General features: G+C 42.9%; 2 protein-coding genes and 1 non-coding gene across 3 annotated transcripts; 2 read left to right on the forward strand and 1 right to left on the reverse strand.

The window, feature by feature from the left end:
• Nucleotides 1-8709: 8709 nt before the first annotated feature.
• On the forward strand, nucleotides 8710-10225 carry LOC133781662 (probable polyamine transporter At3g13620). Its single transcript, XM_062220722.1, has one exon. The coding sequence runs from the start codon at nucleotides 8816-8818 to the stop codon at nucleotides 10184-10186; it is 1371 nt and encodes a 456-aa protein (XP_062076706.1). The 5' UTR covers nucleotides 8710-8815; the 3' UTR covers nucleotides 10187-10225.
• Nucleotides 10226-12818: 2593 nt separating this feature from the next.
• TRNAG-UCC (transfer RNA glycine (anticodon UCC)) lies at nucleotides 12819-12890 on the reverse strand. The gene has a single exon. It is a non-coding gene; the product is annotated as a tRNA-Gly (tRNA).
• Nucleotides 12891-12989: 99 nt separating this feature from the next.
• On the forward strand, nucleotides 12990-15634 carry LOC133781663 (uncharacterized). The gene is made up of 3 exons (XM_062220723.1): nucleotides 12990-13173; nucleotides 14249-14623; nucleotides 14714-15634. Exons 1-3 carry the CDS (start codon nucleotides 13008-13010, stop codon nucleotides 15409-15411), a joined length of 1239 nt encoding a protein of 412 aa, XP_062076707.1. The 5' UTR covers nucleotides 12990-13007; the 3' UTR covers nucleotides 15412-15634.
• The last annotated feature ends 604 nt before the right edge of the window (nucleotides 15635-16238 follow it).

Raw genomic sequence — 16238 nt, forward strand, 5'->3', positions numbered from 1 at the left:
CACTCTACAGAAGAAAAAAAAGAAAGAGAAGTGATACACAATTTTAGATTCTTCCTAACTTCGGTTTTTTTTTATAGAGATAAGCTCCGTGAGACTTCTAGAGAGAAATGTGTTTGTAGGATGGGAGAGCTCAAGAGGACGACGTAGCCCTAATTTTGGGGGTGAACCTCTATAACTCTCCGTGTTTGATTTTCTCTTCCTTTCTTCTACTAATTTCAGCTTTTGTGCTTGCTTTGTCTATAGCGTGAGCCCTAATTTCCTTAATGTGATGCAGTGTGGTCAAAGATGAGTACAACTTTGCATTAGGAAAAAAATTTGGCTTAATTTGATATAGGCATTTACTTTTCCAATTATTTTTGTTCAAGATTCATGGTTAATTTAGAACCACACACGTATTGATTGTAAAAGAAGAAAAAGGTCATAAGTGACCTTGTGAATCTAATATTTGTTGAGTTGTATTGGTGTAGGGTATATATGGTAATTTCTCTATAGTGGTATGAGAGCCAAGTTCCTTGGCTGGAAGATTCAAAAATTGCAATAGAACATTCAAAGATTTAGGTCTGAACGAAAAGGAAACCAGCAAGACAAATTGAGTTATTGACCGATCAAGAGCAGAGGATTTGTTAATTGTTTTAATTTCATTTTATTTAATATGAGTAACTTCATAATGGATATTGACAAGTTTGATAGTTCAGGTGATTATAGAATATGAAGAAAGAAGATTCAAGCACTGTTGGTTCAACAAAAATGGTTAAGGGTGCTTGATGACCCTATTGAATGGCTAGAAAACACTGCCAAAACTCAGAAGGAAGAAGTTCTTGAAACTGCCTTCGGTATGCTAATCTTTAACTTGTCTGATTATATTATCAGATTAGTAGATAATGAAGATACACCATCCAAAATATGGAAGAATTGGAGCAGTTTTAGAAGAAATTACTCACCAACAAGATCTTCTTAGAGGAAAGGATTTTCATATTCAAGATGAGCCAGTCAAAGACTCTAGAACAGAATCTTGATTAATTTCTAAGAATGCATATTGAATTGGCAAACTCAAGAGAAAATGAGTCTTTAAGAGATGAGAACCAAGGCTATAATCATCCTCACTGCATGAATCCTATAGAGAAGTAAAGACAACTGTGGATGCTCAAAATTCAACACTGGTAAAGAACCCACATCTAATGCCTAAGGTCTCCGTAAGGTCCAAGGCAACCATGTTTGAAGTCCATTTGAACCCTCAAATTATTGCTCAAAATGACCCTGCTCAAATTGACCAAAATGACCCAAGCGTCTCGCGCACGCTGCCTGCGCGCGCACCCCACGCGCACGCCGCCTCGCGCCCGCAAGCCCCGCGCGCACGCCGCCTCGCGCCCGCGCGCACGCCGCCTCGCGCCCGCGCGCACGCCGCCTCGCGCCCGCGCGCACGCCGCCTCGCGCCAGCACGCCCCACGCGCCTCGCGCCTCGCGCCCGCGCGCCTCGCGCCTCGCGCCCGCGCGCCTCGCGCCCGCGCGCCCCGCGCGCCTCGCGCCTCGCGCCCGCGCGCCTCGCGCCCGCGCGCCCCGCGCGCCTCGCGCCTCGCGCCCGCGCGCCTCGCGCCTCGCGCCCGCGCGCCCCGCGCGCCTCGCGCCCGCGCGCCCCGCGCGCCTCGCGCCCGCGCGCCTCGCGCCCGCGCGCCCGCGCGCCCGCGCGCCTCGCGCCCGCGCGCCCGCGCGCCTCGCGCCCGCGCGCCCGCGCGCCTCGCGCCCGCGCGCCTCGCGCCTCGCGCGCCTCGCGCCTCGCGCCCGCGCGCCTCGTGCCCGCGCGCCCGCGCGCCTCGCGCCTCTCGCCCGCGCGCCCCGCGCGCACCAAGGGCTCGCAGTAAGGTCACCTCACCTCGCCCCCAAAGGCCTCGTCCAAGGGCCACGTGTGCCTCGCTTCGCTCACCGGCCACGTCAAAGGCCTCAAGAGACATAGCCTCCACTAAACACCCTTCGACCATGTATCAGGAGCCTCGTAGTATGGGGGATGCAAAGTTATGGTTTCACAAGATAAGCCCCTCATCTCATTTGTAGGCGTCATGCCTCCTCACACACGCAGCAGGCCCCGTTGAAGAAGCCTTATCTCTTTTCCTTAGCTTCCCTACCCTTAGTAGGACGAGGAGTAACCATTGGGTACATGTTACCCGTACGTGTACGGGTGCATGACGCACAACCATGGGGAGGACAGGAGCATGACCCTGACACCTGTACCACACAGGTAGTGGAGGTGCGGATCAGTCCAGAGAGTGGAGGCACTATATGCACGCCTCTGACTATGTACCAGGCTGACACTATGATCCTCTGCTCCACCACTCTTCCCACACCACTGCCACCTGTGCTATTACCCTGACAGGGTACTTTTGTACTATTTTGTCTCACGGGACCACCATGTATAAGGGGCCATTAGAGCCCAGCTATAAAAGGGGCTTGACCCCTCAGAATGGGGGGTTGGAAAATTCATTGTAAGGAGAGGCTATTGAGAAATATACGAGGACTTGCTCCATCATTTATCTGTGTTTACTTTTCCTTAAAGTTTATTCTTAGTTCTTATATAAACATCACATAACTTACCTTTGAGTTTTCCGATCTAATTTCGTTGACGAGATTTCACCGTCAACAGTTTGGCGCCGTCTGTGGGAAGAACAAGCATCAAGCCAGTGTTCTTCCATCACTTCCAAAAAAGAAAGATGCTAAGACGTTCAAAACGCCTACGGCAAATACAAGAGGTTGAGGCTCATCGAGACGAAGTAGAGCGAAGGGCCTCCAAGAAAGACTCCCCTCCGCCCGGGCATGGAGGTGGGCCGGAAGAACCTCTTCCCCCAGGGGAGGAGAGGGAAGCATCGTCCCCAGCTATCCAGCCCAACGGAGGTCATTCAGAACCACTAGTGCATCCACTTAATCGACCTCGGTTGACCCCACGCTCAGGCCACCAGGACCCCGGTCCCTCGACACACTGGCTAGGCAAGGGTCCCGGGGTACGCCCGGTAAGTTCCTACTCAAGGAAGCACTTCTACAAGGGCGAGATTCACGAGTTGCGTAAAAAGACTCGAAGGCTGGAATCCATGATAGAAAACATGCAGGAGGTTTTAAATGACCTACTACAAGGGAAGTCAAGCATACCCCTCCCTAAGCGTAAAGGGAAGGAGTATGAAAAAGGGGAAAGCACTGTCCCCGTAGACAATGGGGGAACCAAACTTTCCACCAGTAAAACCCCCCAGACAAAGTACCAGGAGGGACCTAGGCCAATGAAATGTCCCCAGGAGCCAAGGCGGAGGGAAGATGATGGTCGTAGGAACGAGGCCGAAGTCCCCTCACAAGAATCACCCCCTGGCCTAAGAAAAGAGCCCCATGGAGAGAGGTCAGAAGTAAGAGACGTACCCCCCGCGGTTCCCCCGAGGGACACAACCAAGGCAAGGGATCAGCCCGAGAGCACGCAAAACTCCTTATGCAAAAAGAGGAGGGGACTAGACACCAAAATGCGAAGCCCTCGGGGCAAGATCACCACTGCACTTGGGGGGTACATGGATGATGAAGAATTTGACCGTGAGTCACCCTTCACAAGGGAGATTCAGGTTGAGCGAATGCCCACTGGCTTCAGAGAGCCTCGCATGACTCCGTACGAGGGTACTGCTGACCCTAAATATCATTTAGACTCCTTCAATAGTCTGATGAGGTTAAGGGGGGTCAATAACAGGGCAAAGTGTCATTGCTTCGTCGTTACGCTTAAAGGAGTGGCGTATAAGTGGTTCAAGAGGCTAAGGCCAGGAACAATCAAATCATGGCAACAATTCTCTGATGAATTTCTCCAACAACACCATGCAGCCTGTGATTATGTCATGCCAACTACCAGCCTCGCTAACATAAAACAAGGCGAGAATGAAAGTCTGAAGGACTACATCCATAGGTTCAGTATAGAAGCTACAAAGGTGAGAGGTTTAACCAAAGCGGAGCACAAGATGGCTATTACAGCCGGAGTTCGTCCAGAAAGCAAGTTGTGGGGTAGCATGCTCAAAAGAGAAGTTTCGAATTTGGAAGACTTCTTCGAAAGAGCACAGAAGTACATACGTGTGGAAGAGGGCCATAAGAACATATATGTGGAAGAAAGCGAACCTTCCTTCAGTTGCCCTACTACCGATACGTCTGAAGATTCCATATAGAAGGGGGCGTCGTGTTAGAGGGGGCGCTAACCAAGCTTGAGATTGAACGAAGACCATCTAGCCATGAAAAGTCCCGACCCGAGGGGAGATCACCTCAAAAATTCAAAAAGGGTCTCCAAAGTAGACGCTTGCAAAAAGGATCTCCAAAGTAGACGCCCGCAAAAAGGGTCTCCAAAGTAGACGCTTGCAAAAAGGGTCTCCAAAGTAGACGCCTGCAAAAAGGGTCTCCAAAGTAGACGCTTGCAAAAAGGGTCTCCAAAGAAATGCCTGCAAAAAGGGTCTCCAAAGTAGACGCCTGCAAAAAGGGTCTCAAAGAAGACGCTTGCAAAAAGGGTTTCAAAGAAGACGCTTGTAAAAATAGTACTATGCCTAATGACGAGAAGGACGCTTCTCGCAAGATATAATAAGCGCGCGCAAAAACATATAAAAGGATAACTAGAACCCAAGGGGTCAATATATCCTTATAGATACGATCAAGGTCCACCAAAGAGAGACCTATCAAACCACCTTTCGCATGGCCTCCCAAGGACCTCGAGCATGACAAATATATATATAAAAAAAAATCTCCAGTGCATGGTTAAAATACAAGACTAAAGGTCGCTTAGTCACATTATCAGGCTCTGACATGTAAGTCTTGTGAAACTGGAAGATTGTCCCAAGGAAAGCATCACCTTACGAGCCGTGAAGTATGGCCTAGCTAGGCTAAGAGGCCAAGCTACGCATCACGAGAGGACAGGGGCACGAGGCCCTCCCATGGCGAGGCCCCGCTTATCTTGACGCTAAGAGATGTCGAGGGCACCAGAGCTGTGAATGTAGTAATTCTTCTTTTGTGAATTCCATCCAAGAGACCAACCCTCGCTACGCAAGGCTCACGACTGGCCTCCTACGCGCATCGTCTCTATGCGAGACATCGCGCCCTGCCTCCAAGTAATCGCATGGGGGCGGCCTCGCTAAACTTCTCGTGTCCGGCATGCATAGACTCACGCATCCAAACATAGATCCCAAAGGGTCGCCTAGCATTGCGAGACAGTCTAAGGGCCCTGAGTTCGGCACCCTGGAGTTCGGCTGCTAGGCTGGTGACCTATTCCAGCAACATCGTGGCCTTGGCAATTGCCCTCTCCTACTTTTTCGATGAGGAAGAAATTTTCGCCAAGGCCCTTTCTAACATAGACCTGGTTTCAGCAAGCTCCTAGACCCGAACCGCAAGACGGTCCCTCTCGGCATTAGACATGGAAAGGTTAAGAGCTGAGTCGGCAAATCGCTGAGCCACAGTATAAGCCTCGCATGGAGATATAAGAATTAAAGAGAATAGTCTACCAGAGCACCTAAAGGTCCTCTCCTAGACTGGGGGGCAAGTGTGGATGCTCAAAATTCAACACCGGTAAAGAACCCACATCTAATGCCTAAGGTCTCCGTAAGGTCCAAGGCAACCATGTTTGAAGTCCATTTGAACCCTCAAATTATTGCTCAAAATGACCCTGCTCAAATTGACCAAAATGACCCAAGCGTCTCGCGCACGCTGCCTGCGCGCGCACCCCACGCGCACGCCGCCTCGCGCCCGCAAGCCCCGCGCGCACGCCGCCTCGCGCCCGCGCGCACGCCGCCTCGCGCCCGCGCGCACGCCGCCTCGCGCCCGCGCGCACGCCGCCTCGCGCCCGCGCGCACGCCGCCTCGCGCCAGCACGCCCCGCGCGCCTCGCGCCTCGCGCCCGCGCGCCTCGCGCCCGCGCGCCTCGCGCCTCGCGCCCGCGCGCCTCGCGCCTCGCGCCCGCGCGCCTCGCGCCCGCGCGCCTCGCGCCTCGCGCCCGCGCGCCCCGCGCGCCTCGCGCCCGCGCGCCTCGCGCGCCTCGCGCCCGCGCGCCTCGCGCCCGCGCGCCTCGCGCCCGCGCGCCTCGCGCCCGCGCGCCTCGCGCCCGCGCGCCTCGCGCCCGCGCGCCTCGCGCCCGCGCGCCTCGCGCCCGCGCGCCTCGCGCCCGCGCGCCTCGCGCCCGCGCGCCTCGCGCCCGCGCGCCTCGCGCCCGCGCGCCTCGCGCCCGCGCGCCTCGCGCCCGCGCGCCTCGCGCCCGCGCGCCTCGCGCCCGCGCGCCTCGCGCCTCGCGCCCGCGCGCCTCGCGCCTCGCGCCTCGCGCACCTCGCGCCTCGCGCCCGCGCGCCTCGTGCCCACGCGCCCGCGCGCCTCGCGCCTCTCGCCCGCGCGCACCAAGGGCTCGCAGTAAGGTCACCTCACCTCGCCCCCAAAGGCCTCGTCCAAGGGCCACGTGTGCCTCGCTTCGCTCACCGGCCACGTCAAAGGCCTCAAGAGACATAGCCTCCACTAAACACCCTTCGACCATGTATCAGGAGCCTCGTAGTATGGGGGATGCAAAGTTATGGTTTCACAAGATAAGCCCCTCATCTCATTTGTAGGCGTCATGCCTCCTCACACACGCAGCAGGCCCCGTTGAAGAAGCCTTATCTCTTTTCCTTAGCTTCCCTACCCTTAGTAGGACGAGGAGTAACCATTGGGTACATGTTACCCGTACGTGTACGGGTGCATGACGCACAACCATGGGGAGGACAGGAGCATGACCCTGACACCTGTACCACACAGGTAGTGGAGGTGCGGATCAGTCCAGAGAGTGGAGGCACTATATGCACGCCTCTGACTATGTACCAGGCTGACACTATGATCCTCTGCTCCACCACTCTTCCCACACCACTGCCACCTGTGCTATTACCCTGACAGGGTACTTTTGTACTATTTTGTCTCACGGGACCACCATGTATAAGGGGCCATTAGAGCCCAGCTATAAAAGGGGCTTGACCCCTCAGAATGGGGGGTTGGAAAATTCATTGTAAGGAGAGGCTATTGAGAAATATACGAGGACTTGCTCCATCATTTATCTGTGTTTACTTTTCCTTAAAGTTTATTCTTAGTTCTTATATAAACATCACATAACTTACCTTTGAGTTTTCCGATCTAATTTCGTTGACGAGATTTCACCGTCAACAACAACCATCAAGTATGGAAGAATTGAGATTACCCTTGAAGAAGTAATCTTAGCCTTGAAATCCAAAGACTCTTGGAAATAAATGTTGAAAAGCCAAGAAATGGAGAACTTAAGCATTTATGTGTTGGTGATATTATATTATGAGTAATGATATGTGCACATACAAATTATACTCAAATATTATACACTCATGTGGTTTACTCAGTAGGATCCATCTTGAATAAATATGATTAGTTGAGAAAAATTGTTGCATAAGTATGTGTAATAATGTTTGAGTGTAATTTGTGTCTGTACATATCATTACTCTTATATTAGTTATGTGTGTAATATGCATTGATATGTGATATTATATTATTTATGTGTTTTTATGTAATAAGTATTTTCTTACTAGGCTTTGAAGCTGACTCTCCTTATGTTTAAATGTGTGCAGATTAAACTAGGTAGAACCTAGCTATAGTCTGATTATTGGTGGCGAGTTGATTTCGATTAGCGGTGAGTGTATTAGTAAGGGTCATATAACCAATGGTAATCTAGAACCCCACGCGAACCAAACTGAACCTACGTACTGTTGTGAGCTTTAAAGCTTAGTTATGCCCAAGCCGACCCAATGGGCCCTGATTAATGTGTATTATTGAGCAAAATCATTTGTATTAAGCTTCTATTAGCGAGCTAACCATGATTACATCCCTATTGGGCCTGGATTAGTCCGGCCTCAGTCCATTACACCGAACTGCATATAAATAGGATCAATTGTGTAATGTAGAAGGGATCCTGAATTTTCTCTTGAAAGCAAATACTCAGACTCGTGGACTAAAGCTCATTAATGCCACAACTCTGTTTGTTTATCTTCAATCTTTTCTTTTTAGCTCTCTTATTTATCATAATTCTAATTTCCGAAAAACTAGGTAAATACAAAGTATATCATTTACAAATTCTAAATCAATCATTTCTTTTTATTTTTCTAGTTTTGATATTCTATTATTAAAAACACACATTGATATAATATAATCAAATAAATTATATAAAATTATTGATATTTACTTATAAATTTATCACAATATTGTTTTTGTTATTTGATTATTATTTTTTTTAAGCATTGAACAATTTATTGAAAAATATAATATATACAAAGATACATAGGATATGTATTTTTCTTTCTTTCTTTCTCTAATTTTCTTAACAATTTGTTATCAGTTTCTCTAACCTTCTTATCAATCAGTTTCTGTGGAGGGTGTTTTATTTATATAAATGATTTAATAAACTAAATATCTTTATCAATTTGTTAATATTGTTTATATACTTCCTCAATTAAAATGGTTATTTATCCAGTTATCTAGTTATAATAAAGAACGTCTAATTATACACTACTTAAATTAAATAAGTAAAAAAAAGTGATTATTCACTTACCATATCTTCTTGTCATTGTAGATATTATTCTTATAACTTTTTAATTTAAATTCCAAGCGAAAATAATGCTATAAATATATACAAATATATAATAAAATTCAAAAAAAAAATCACAAAATTTAAATTTAAATTTATTAATTCAATTTGAAATTAAACTAAAAAAAATCTGAGATCTGTAATTATATAAATTAATAGATTCTTCCGAAGATATAAAAATCTCATTCTTCAGCAAAAGCAAAAACCAACCATGGAGGCTGTTCAATTACCAACCACAACCAAACCACCCACAAACCCTAAAAAGCTTACTCTTCTCCCTCTCATCTTCCTCATCTACTTCGAAGTCGCCGGAGGTCCCTACGGCGAAGAGCCGGCAGTCAAAGCCGCCGGTCCACTCCTAGCCCTAATCGGCTTCCTCGTCTTCCCATTCGTATGGAGTATTCCCGAAGCCCTAGTCACCGCCGAGCTCTCCACCGCCTACCCCGGCAATGGAGGCTTCGTCATATGGGCACAGCAGGCCTTCGGACCCTTCTGGGGTTCTCTCATGGGAACATGGAAGTTCTTAAGCGTCGTCATCAACATCGCAGCCTTCCCCATTCTCTGCGTTGACTACATGGAAAAACTCTTCCCTGTTCTCCAATCGGGTTGGCCTCGTTACGTAACCATTTTAGCTTTCATTATTATCCTTGCTATTATCAACTATATAGGCCTCACAATCGTTGGCTACGTAGCTGTGATCTTAGCCCTAATATCGATCTCACCTTTCGTGGTGATGACTTGTTTTGCTATTCCTAAGATCAGGCCTCGGAGGTGGATTAGCTTAGGGCAAAAGGGTGTGAAAAAAGACTGGGGTTTGTATTTCAACACCCTTTTTTGGAACCTTAACTTTTGGGACAATGTATCAACTTTAGCCGGAGAAGTTGAAAACCCTCATAAGACCTTTCCCAAAGCACTCTTCGTAGCCGTGATCTTCACCTGTTTGTCGTACTTGATCCCTCTTTTCGCGGTGGCCGGTTCGGTCTCCGTCGATCAGAGCCTGTGGGAGACCGGTTTCCACGCCGAGGCAGCCAGAATCATAGCCGGGAATTGGCTGAAAATCTGGATAGAAATCGGTGCAGTGCTGTCGGCCATTGGACTGTTCCAAGCCCAGTTGAGCAGCAGTTCGTACCAAATCCTTGGCATGGCGGAAATCGGAGTTTTGCCCAAGATTTTCGCCTACCGTTCGAAGAAATTCAACACTCCATTGTTGGGAATCCTGGTCTCGACTGGTATAGTCTTGGCAATGTCGTACATGGATTTTGAGGTGATAATTGCTGCTGCGAATTTCTTGTACAGTTTGGGAATGTTGTTGGAGTTTGCCTCTTTTGTTTGGTTGAGGAGAAAGTTGCCTGAGCTGAGGAGGCCGTACAAGGTTCCGATGGGGTTGGTTGGATTGGTAATCATGTGTTTGATTCCATCTGCATTTTTGATCTTTGTCATGGCCATAGCCACCAAAGTTGTTTATTTAGTCAGTGGAGTTATGACTGCTGCTGGAATTGTTTGGTTCTTCTTCATCAAATTTTGCAGATCAAAGAATCTTTGCCAATTCAATAGTAATCAATTTCAAGGAGATGAAGAATGAACACACTCAACATATATACAATATATATTGGATAATTCTCATATACCGGTGGCCATGGGTTCTTCAGTGTTCTAGACCGATGAATAGTTTTTGCATGATTTTTTTATGACTGCGTAGTTATAGCATTTGTTTACGATACCGAAAATTTACAGATGTTCTAAATAGGTACAATATACACTGTCATCCGAACGGGTCAAGAACACTTGCAGGACTCGGCTTTTTGTAGGTTGTACAATCAATTGAGATTATTGGTTTGGTTTGTGATTATTATTATATGGCCTGATTTTGTGCCAATATATGCTAATTAATAAGTTTATTTTAATTACCTGATTAGGTGGAATCTAGTTATCATATCCAGAGAGCATTTTTATAATTTTGAATTAATGAACTAAATTTGGAGATATCTAAACTAATAAACGAATAGTTACTAATTGGTTTGGTAAGATTATTGCTAACCCAATTATTAATTATTTTCACCGTTAATTAATCATTTATATATTCTCTTCAACAATTGGGAAAAGTAGTAGATTTGTTTGATCGATATATAAACTATATTAAAAATAAGATTCTATTAATCTTTTTTTTTAATTATCATTTTGATAAGGAATTAATTAAGTGACGTTACTTAGTAAATTACTATTTGATGAGAATAATTTCCTTATTATAATTGAAAAAATTGTTAACCCAATTTGAAAATTTTGCTTCTTAATCTAGTGTATAATTAATTTGAAAACTATTTGTGTCATTAACTTTTCTTTTCTCAATCAAAGAGCAGCATACATAGATGGAGCCAGACTTTACATTATGGGGGCTATTTAATTATGAGTTTAAATTTTCTAATAGGGTTTACTTGTTATTTTGTACAATTATATTAGAAATATTTAGTCAAAATTTTAATAATGTTAAGCAACTAAAATTTTGAGGTGGGGCCCTCAACCCTCACTCCCCTATCAACCACCAATGTCACTACATACAAATTGTAAGATCTACAAAATCCAGAATAAATCTCTACATTTTGAAAAAGGAAAAAAATACACACACAAATAATCAAATTTACTGAAATAATAATGTGATTGTCACCATTTTCTTTGCTCTGTTAATTCTTATTAATTGCCGACTAAATCAACATATAGATGCCGCATTCTAATTAGTCTATATGTTTAAAATAAAGAACAAAAAGAAAAATTAATTATTATAATCAATTGAGAATCTAATAATTATTTAAAAAATTTATACAAATTCCATTCAATATATGATTTACAAACACATAAAAACTTCATATTATCATAAATGTAGATTTCCACCCGGACAAGTGCACAAAGCACTACACCTAGTGGTACTATTTTATTTTTTTGCGAAAGAAAAGAACTACATTCAAACAACTGAAAAAGTGGTAGACACACATGGATCTATCTCCCCAAGTAAGTTGCAAGATACCAATCTTGTTCTGTGTCGCTGCCGAGGCAGCACACATATGGGCAGAAACATTTTTATTTCTAGGAATCCAAAACAAAGAAAAACCTAAATAAGTTCATAAAAACCAAAGTTAAAGTCCAGTTCACAATCGTTTTGTCTTTAATAGCCTCAACCAGAGTTTTGCAGTCTGAGTGGAAAATAACATTCGTCTTCCTTGTTCAGCACATAATTTGATTGCAGTCAGTAGAGCTTTTGCTTTCGCTTCTAGCGCAAATGTCACCTTGAATTTGTTGGATATCTGGAAAGCCTGAATGCCATCCTCCCTCGAGCCAAAAGCAACCATTCCTCGAATTGTTGCATCAACAAACACTATCTTTGATCACTGTAGAGATATAGCAGGGTCTTTTTTCGACATGGGAAAGGTTGGGGTGGATTTTGTTCCTCTCGGTGGGTGGAGTCTGTGAATTCCTTTAGGTCTGGATGGCCCATGCAGTCCACTTGGCTCCCTCATGGTAAGATTTGTTTGAACGTACGTATGATTGAAGGTCTCAAAATCCACTCTACGTCCAAGCCTGAGGAAAAGTGTAGAGAGTCGCTTCTAAGAGCCCAAGGGCTGCTAAACTATAAAGTTGTCTAGCCAGAGGACAATGAAAGAACAGGTGTGTAAAAGCGCCACTCTTTGAATCATTCCAAAACAATATATCATTTTTACCACTAACACTACAAAAAATTTTAGTTTTAGTCCCAATAAAATTTGTGATTACAAGTAAAAAAAATTATGACTAAAGAAAAATCATTTCCATATGTTATCACTAAAAAGTCAATGGCTAAAAGTATTAGTCACAAAAGTCATAATTTATTTGTCATCAAATATATTTTTAGTCACAAAAAACTTTATCGCTAAAAAGAATAAGTTGTTAATAAAACTACATTAGTGATAACTTTTAATTAAATATGACTTTTTAGTGCATGTAATTTTTTGTTGTGACTAAAAGTAACATTTAATCACACAAAATATATGTTGTGACTAAAAAGTTGTCAGTAAATAATATATTTATTTGTAGTGTAAGAAACTAGGAACAAACCATCTTCTTAATTCTCAATCTTCAAAATAATAGATCCAAATTTAGCAGTGAAATACACTTAATAATGTGACTGTTTTTTAAAATAATCAATCATAAATTATTAGTACCATAAAAAAGGTATAAAACAAAACTGCGTCTGCCGGGAGTCGAACCCGGGTCTATTGCTTGGAAGGCAATTATCCTAACCGTTGGACTACAAACGCTTCGATGAACTACAATTTAATTTATATTTACAAATATTATAATATTTTTATGTTTATGGAATTTTTTATTTTTTTAAAAATAAAAATAATAACCTGAGGAGTTCGGTTTGTGGAGCTATGGAGTCCATTCCGCTGAGGCATTCAATCTCTGCAACTTCTCAAAGCTTCGTTAGACGAAGGAAGGGAAACCATGGAATCCCTTTCTATCGCAGGAGGTTTCACTCACGACGAACTGGACTTCGTCGATTTCCTTCTATTCATTCCAAGCTATCTGATTACCAAGGTGAATTCTTTTCTTTTTTGTCTCTGTTTGCTCCCTGATAAATCAAAATGGGATGTTTAGAACCAAATAAGAAAAGGGTCATTTTCTTTCTCAGCTATGGAACTACTAAGCTTGAAAATTTTAAACTTTGGCAAGAAGTTGCATACTTTATGTCGAATAGCATCTATAGGGAACTGCTCATTCATCAAATTTAAAACTTGCTCACTTTGTTTTAGTCTTTCTTGAGTTTTTTTCAGTCATGGAAGTTGTTTCTTGTGAGACTGTTACATCCACTTATGTTACGTATGTGTGTGAAGAGATATAGAGAAAGAGAACAACTTTGAGTGAAGACTACTGATTCAATCATTTTTAATCTTTTGAAAAAATTTCAAAATTATGAACAACAGTAGATGTTGAACTCGAAAAGGAAACTAATTGTAACGATTCAAAAACATACTACAATTTCAATTACTGAAGCTTAAATAAATCCTAATTATATTGTTTTGCATCACATATTGCTTCTCTTTGGTAGAGCCTATTGAATTTTGTGAATTTACATGTGTGACTGTGTATCATAGATGTAAATAAGATTATGTTTGGAAAACTTTGTTGCGTGTATGTTTATATCCATAGTTGGCAAACTAAACAAATATAGATTGAAGTTTGTGGAGATTTAATACCCTTAAATCTTGGATTAAATCGGTCAAAACTCAAACGAACAAATCAGCACAGCAATTAGATTCAAGGATTACTCCCTCAACTCAAAGAGAACACAGAACACTTTTCTGTAGATACTCGTTCTGGGCTTGGTCTAAAAATTCACGTACATGACCTCAAGGAACATAGCCTTATATACATATTGAGCAACCAATCAGGAGAGTCTTTAGAGTCTTGGACATATGAGCCTTTAAACCAACCAACTAACCGAAATAATGAATTGTAGTCTCAATAGATGGTTATAACTAACATACCAGTCAGCTAGATAGATACAAATAAGGTGCATATCCAACATGAGCATTGAACAGAAGAGTCTGTTATTGATTTGTGGCCCTGGGGAAACCAAGGAAATTCTATCTGAAAACTCTTCTTATTACAGATTTCCAGGACTATGCAAAGCCTGCACGCCTTTTGCAAGCAGCAGAAGCTAAAATATGCACAGATAGCTTAACAGAAAAGGATTTCACTTCTCTTAGGAATGATGTATCTCAATCTTTGTATAAAGTTAAGTTAGATACTAGTAATTTCTCGGCCTCAACTCTGACTGACTTGAATGCTGGAGTTCTATTGTGTTTGATAGATGAAAATGGAGACTCTTTATTACAGAGAATACCTGCAAGTTTGGTTAAACAGAGGTCTGTTGATTCAGATAATGACTTGTTATTCCCTTTTCAAAGAGGTTCTGTGGATGAATTAACCTTTACCGGACCTAACTTAGAGAGAATTAAAGCTATTTGGATTGGTCTTGAATCAGGTTTGTAAGTCTATGCTAATGTTGAGATTTAAGCTTTAAAATTTTGCTTCGCTCACAAGTGATCCCTGTTTGACAATTCTCTAAGGTCAGGCCAATGGAGGTTAGGAAGAGCGAGCTTGGTGGTTGTTTCTGAGTCCCATCCTTCGTCCAAAAAGAAAGGCAGAGAAGATCTTCAGTATGTCAGTGTCAAGTATGAATTTCAAGCTGAGGATATCCTGCTTGGGGAAGGAAGTAACATTTCGATGCTAGAACTTAGACCTTGTCTTGCTACCGAAATATCTGGGGTTGATCCCTCTACCTTAAGCCTTCCTGCATCGACGACAATCGAAACCCAAAAGATGTCAAATGAGGAAAGCATGAGACAATATGCAGATCTTAAATTCTCCTTACTACTTTATGATGCCATATTGATCCTTATCGGTACATCAGCTGCATCTTTTTCGGCTGGAGAACATGCAGCTTTTGCATTTCTAGCCGGTGGGATTGGTGGCTTCTTGTATCTTCTCCTATTGCAAAGGTCAGTCGATGAATTACCAGCTCCGGAATCAAGTTCCCAGAACAAAGGAGCAACTGATCAAATGATTGGAGGGTTTAAAGGCCCCATATCTACCGTTGCATTGGCAGTTGGGTTTGCCTTATTTGCGGTTAAGTATAGCTCTGGAGATTTTCCCATGGATTTTACACCAAAAGATCTCATAGTTGGTATGCTGGGATTTCTTGTATGTAAAGTTGCTGTAGTATTGGCAGCTTTCAAGCCTCTGGAAAATGGTTTGAAGATAAACAAGTGAATTATTTTTCTACAAGACTAAATGTTTATATAAATACACATACAGGTATAGAAAGAAATTGATGGCTCTCCTTAGTTCCATGTTTATATTTTTATTTACCATTTAATTCTTTTTTTTTTAACTTTAGTTTTCACAAGTCTTTTTGTGTAAAATTTATCAAAGGAATTAATTAACTTTGGAAACATGGTTACACCAAATTGGTGATGCCTCAGTTTTATGATTACTTTCTGTCATCAAGTCTTTTGATCTCTTTTGTTGAACATGACTTTTTTATTTTTTGGGGGATATTTATTTGAGTGAGAGAGAGAGAGAGAGAGAGAGAGAGAGAGAGAGAGAATATAATTTATTTTATTGTGAGCCTGATCTAGAGTGACTTCAAAAGAGAGAATAAGATTGAGGAGCTATAATATAATAATATGAGAATGGCACTAAGAAAACTTAGGAGCTTCCTTTGAATAGAAAAAGACACCCCTTCATTATAAATATTATCATCAAATGCCTTGAATTTTATATTTTTAAAAAAAAAATTTCTTGTAAAGTTGTTTCATATAATCACTAATCAACAATTTTGATCAAAAGAGAAGGCTTATCCTCATTATTACTTGAAAATCACTATTATTTAGAAAATGGATATTGGGAGTGAAAATATTTAGGGTTTATGCTTTTTTAGTTCCTATGTTTTGGCTCATTACCTGTTTAGATCCTGAGTTTTGATAAATTACTTTTTGGATCCTGTATTTTCTAAAATAATTCAAATAGACCTCTTAATCCAATTTTGATCAAAGTTTTTTGAATTAAAATCACAAATAATTCATCAAACTAACAAC

This window comes from Humulus lupulus, chromosome 6 (genome assembly GCF_963169125.1).
Source record: "Humulus lupulus chromosome 6, drHumLupu1.1, whole genome shotgun sequence".
NCBI lineage: Eukaryota > Viridiplantae > Streptophyta > Magnoliopsida > Rosales > Cannabaceae > Humulus > Humulus lupulus.

What these genes read in the sequence shown, in the direction of transcription:
- LOC133781662 (XM_062220722.1), top strand. Translation starts at nt 8,816, where the DNA reads ATGGAGGCTGTTCAATTACCAACCACAACCAAACCACCCACAAACCCT.
- LOC133781663 (XM_062220723.1), top strand. Translation starts at nt 13,008, where the DNA reads ATGGAGTCCATTCCGCTGAGGCATTCAATCTCTGCAACTTCTCAAAGC. An exon ending in CAAGCTATCTGATTACCAAG is followed by an intron (nt 13,174 to 14,248) that starts GTGAATTCTTTT and finishes TTCTTATTACAG; the next exon opens with ATTTCCAGGACTATGCAAAG. An exon ending in TTGGATTGGTCTTGAATCAG is followed by an intron (nt 14,624 to 14,713) that starts GTTTGTAAGTCT and finishes CTCTAAGGTCAG; the next exon opens with GCCAATGGAGGTTAGGAAGA.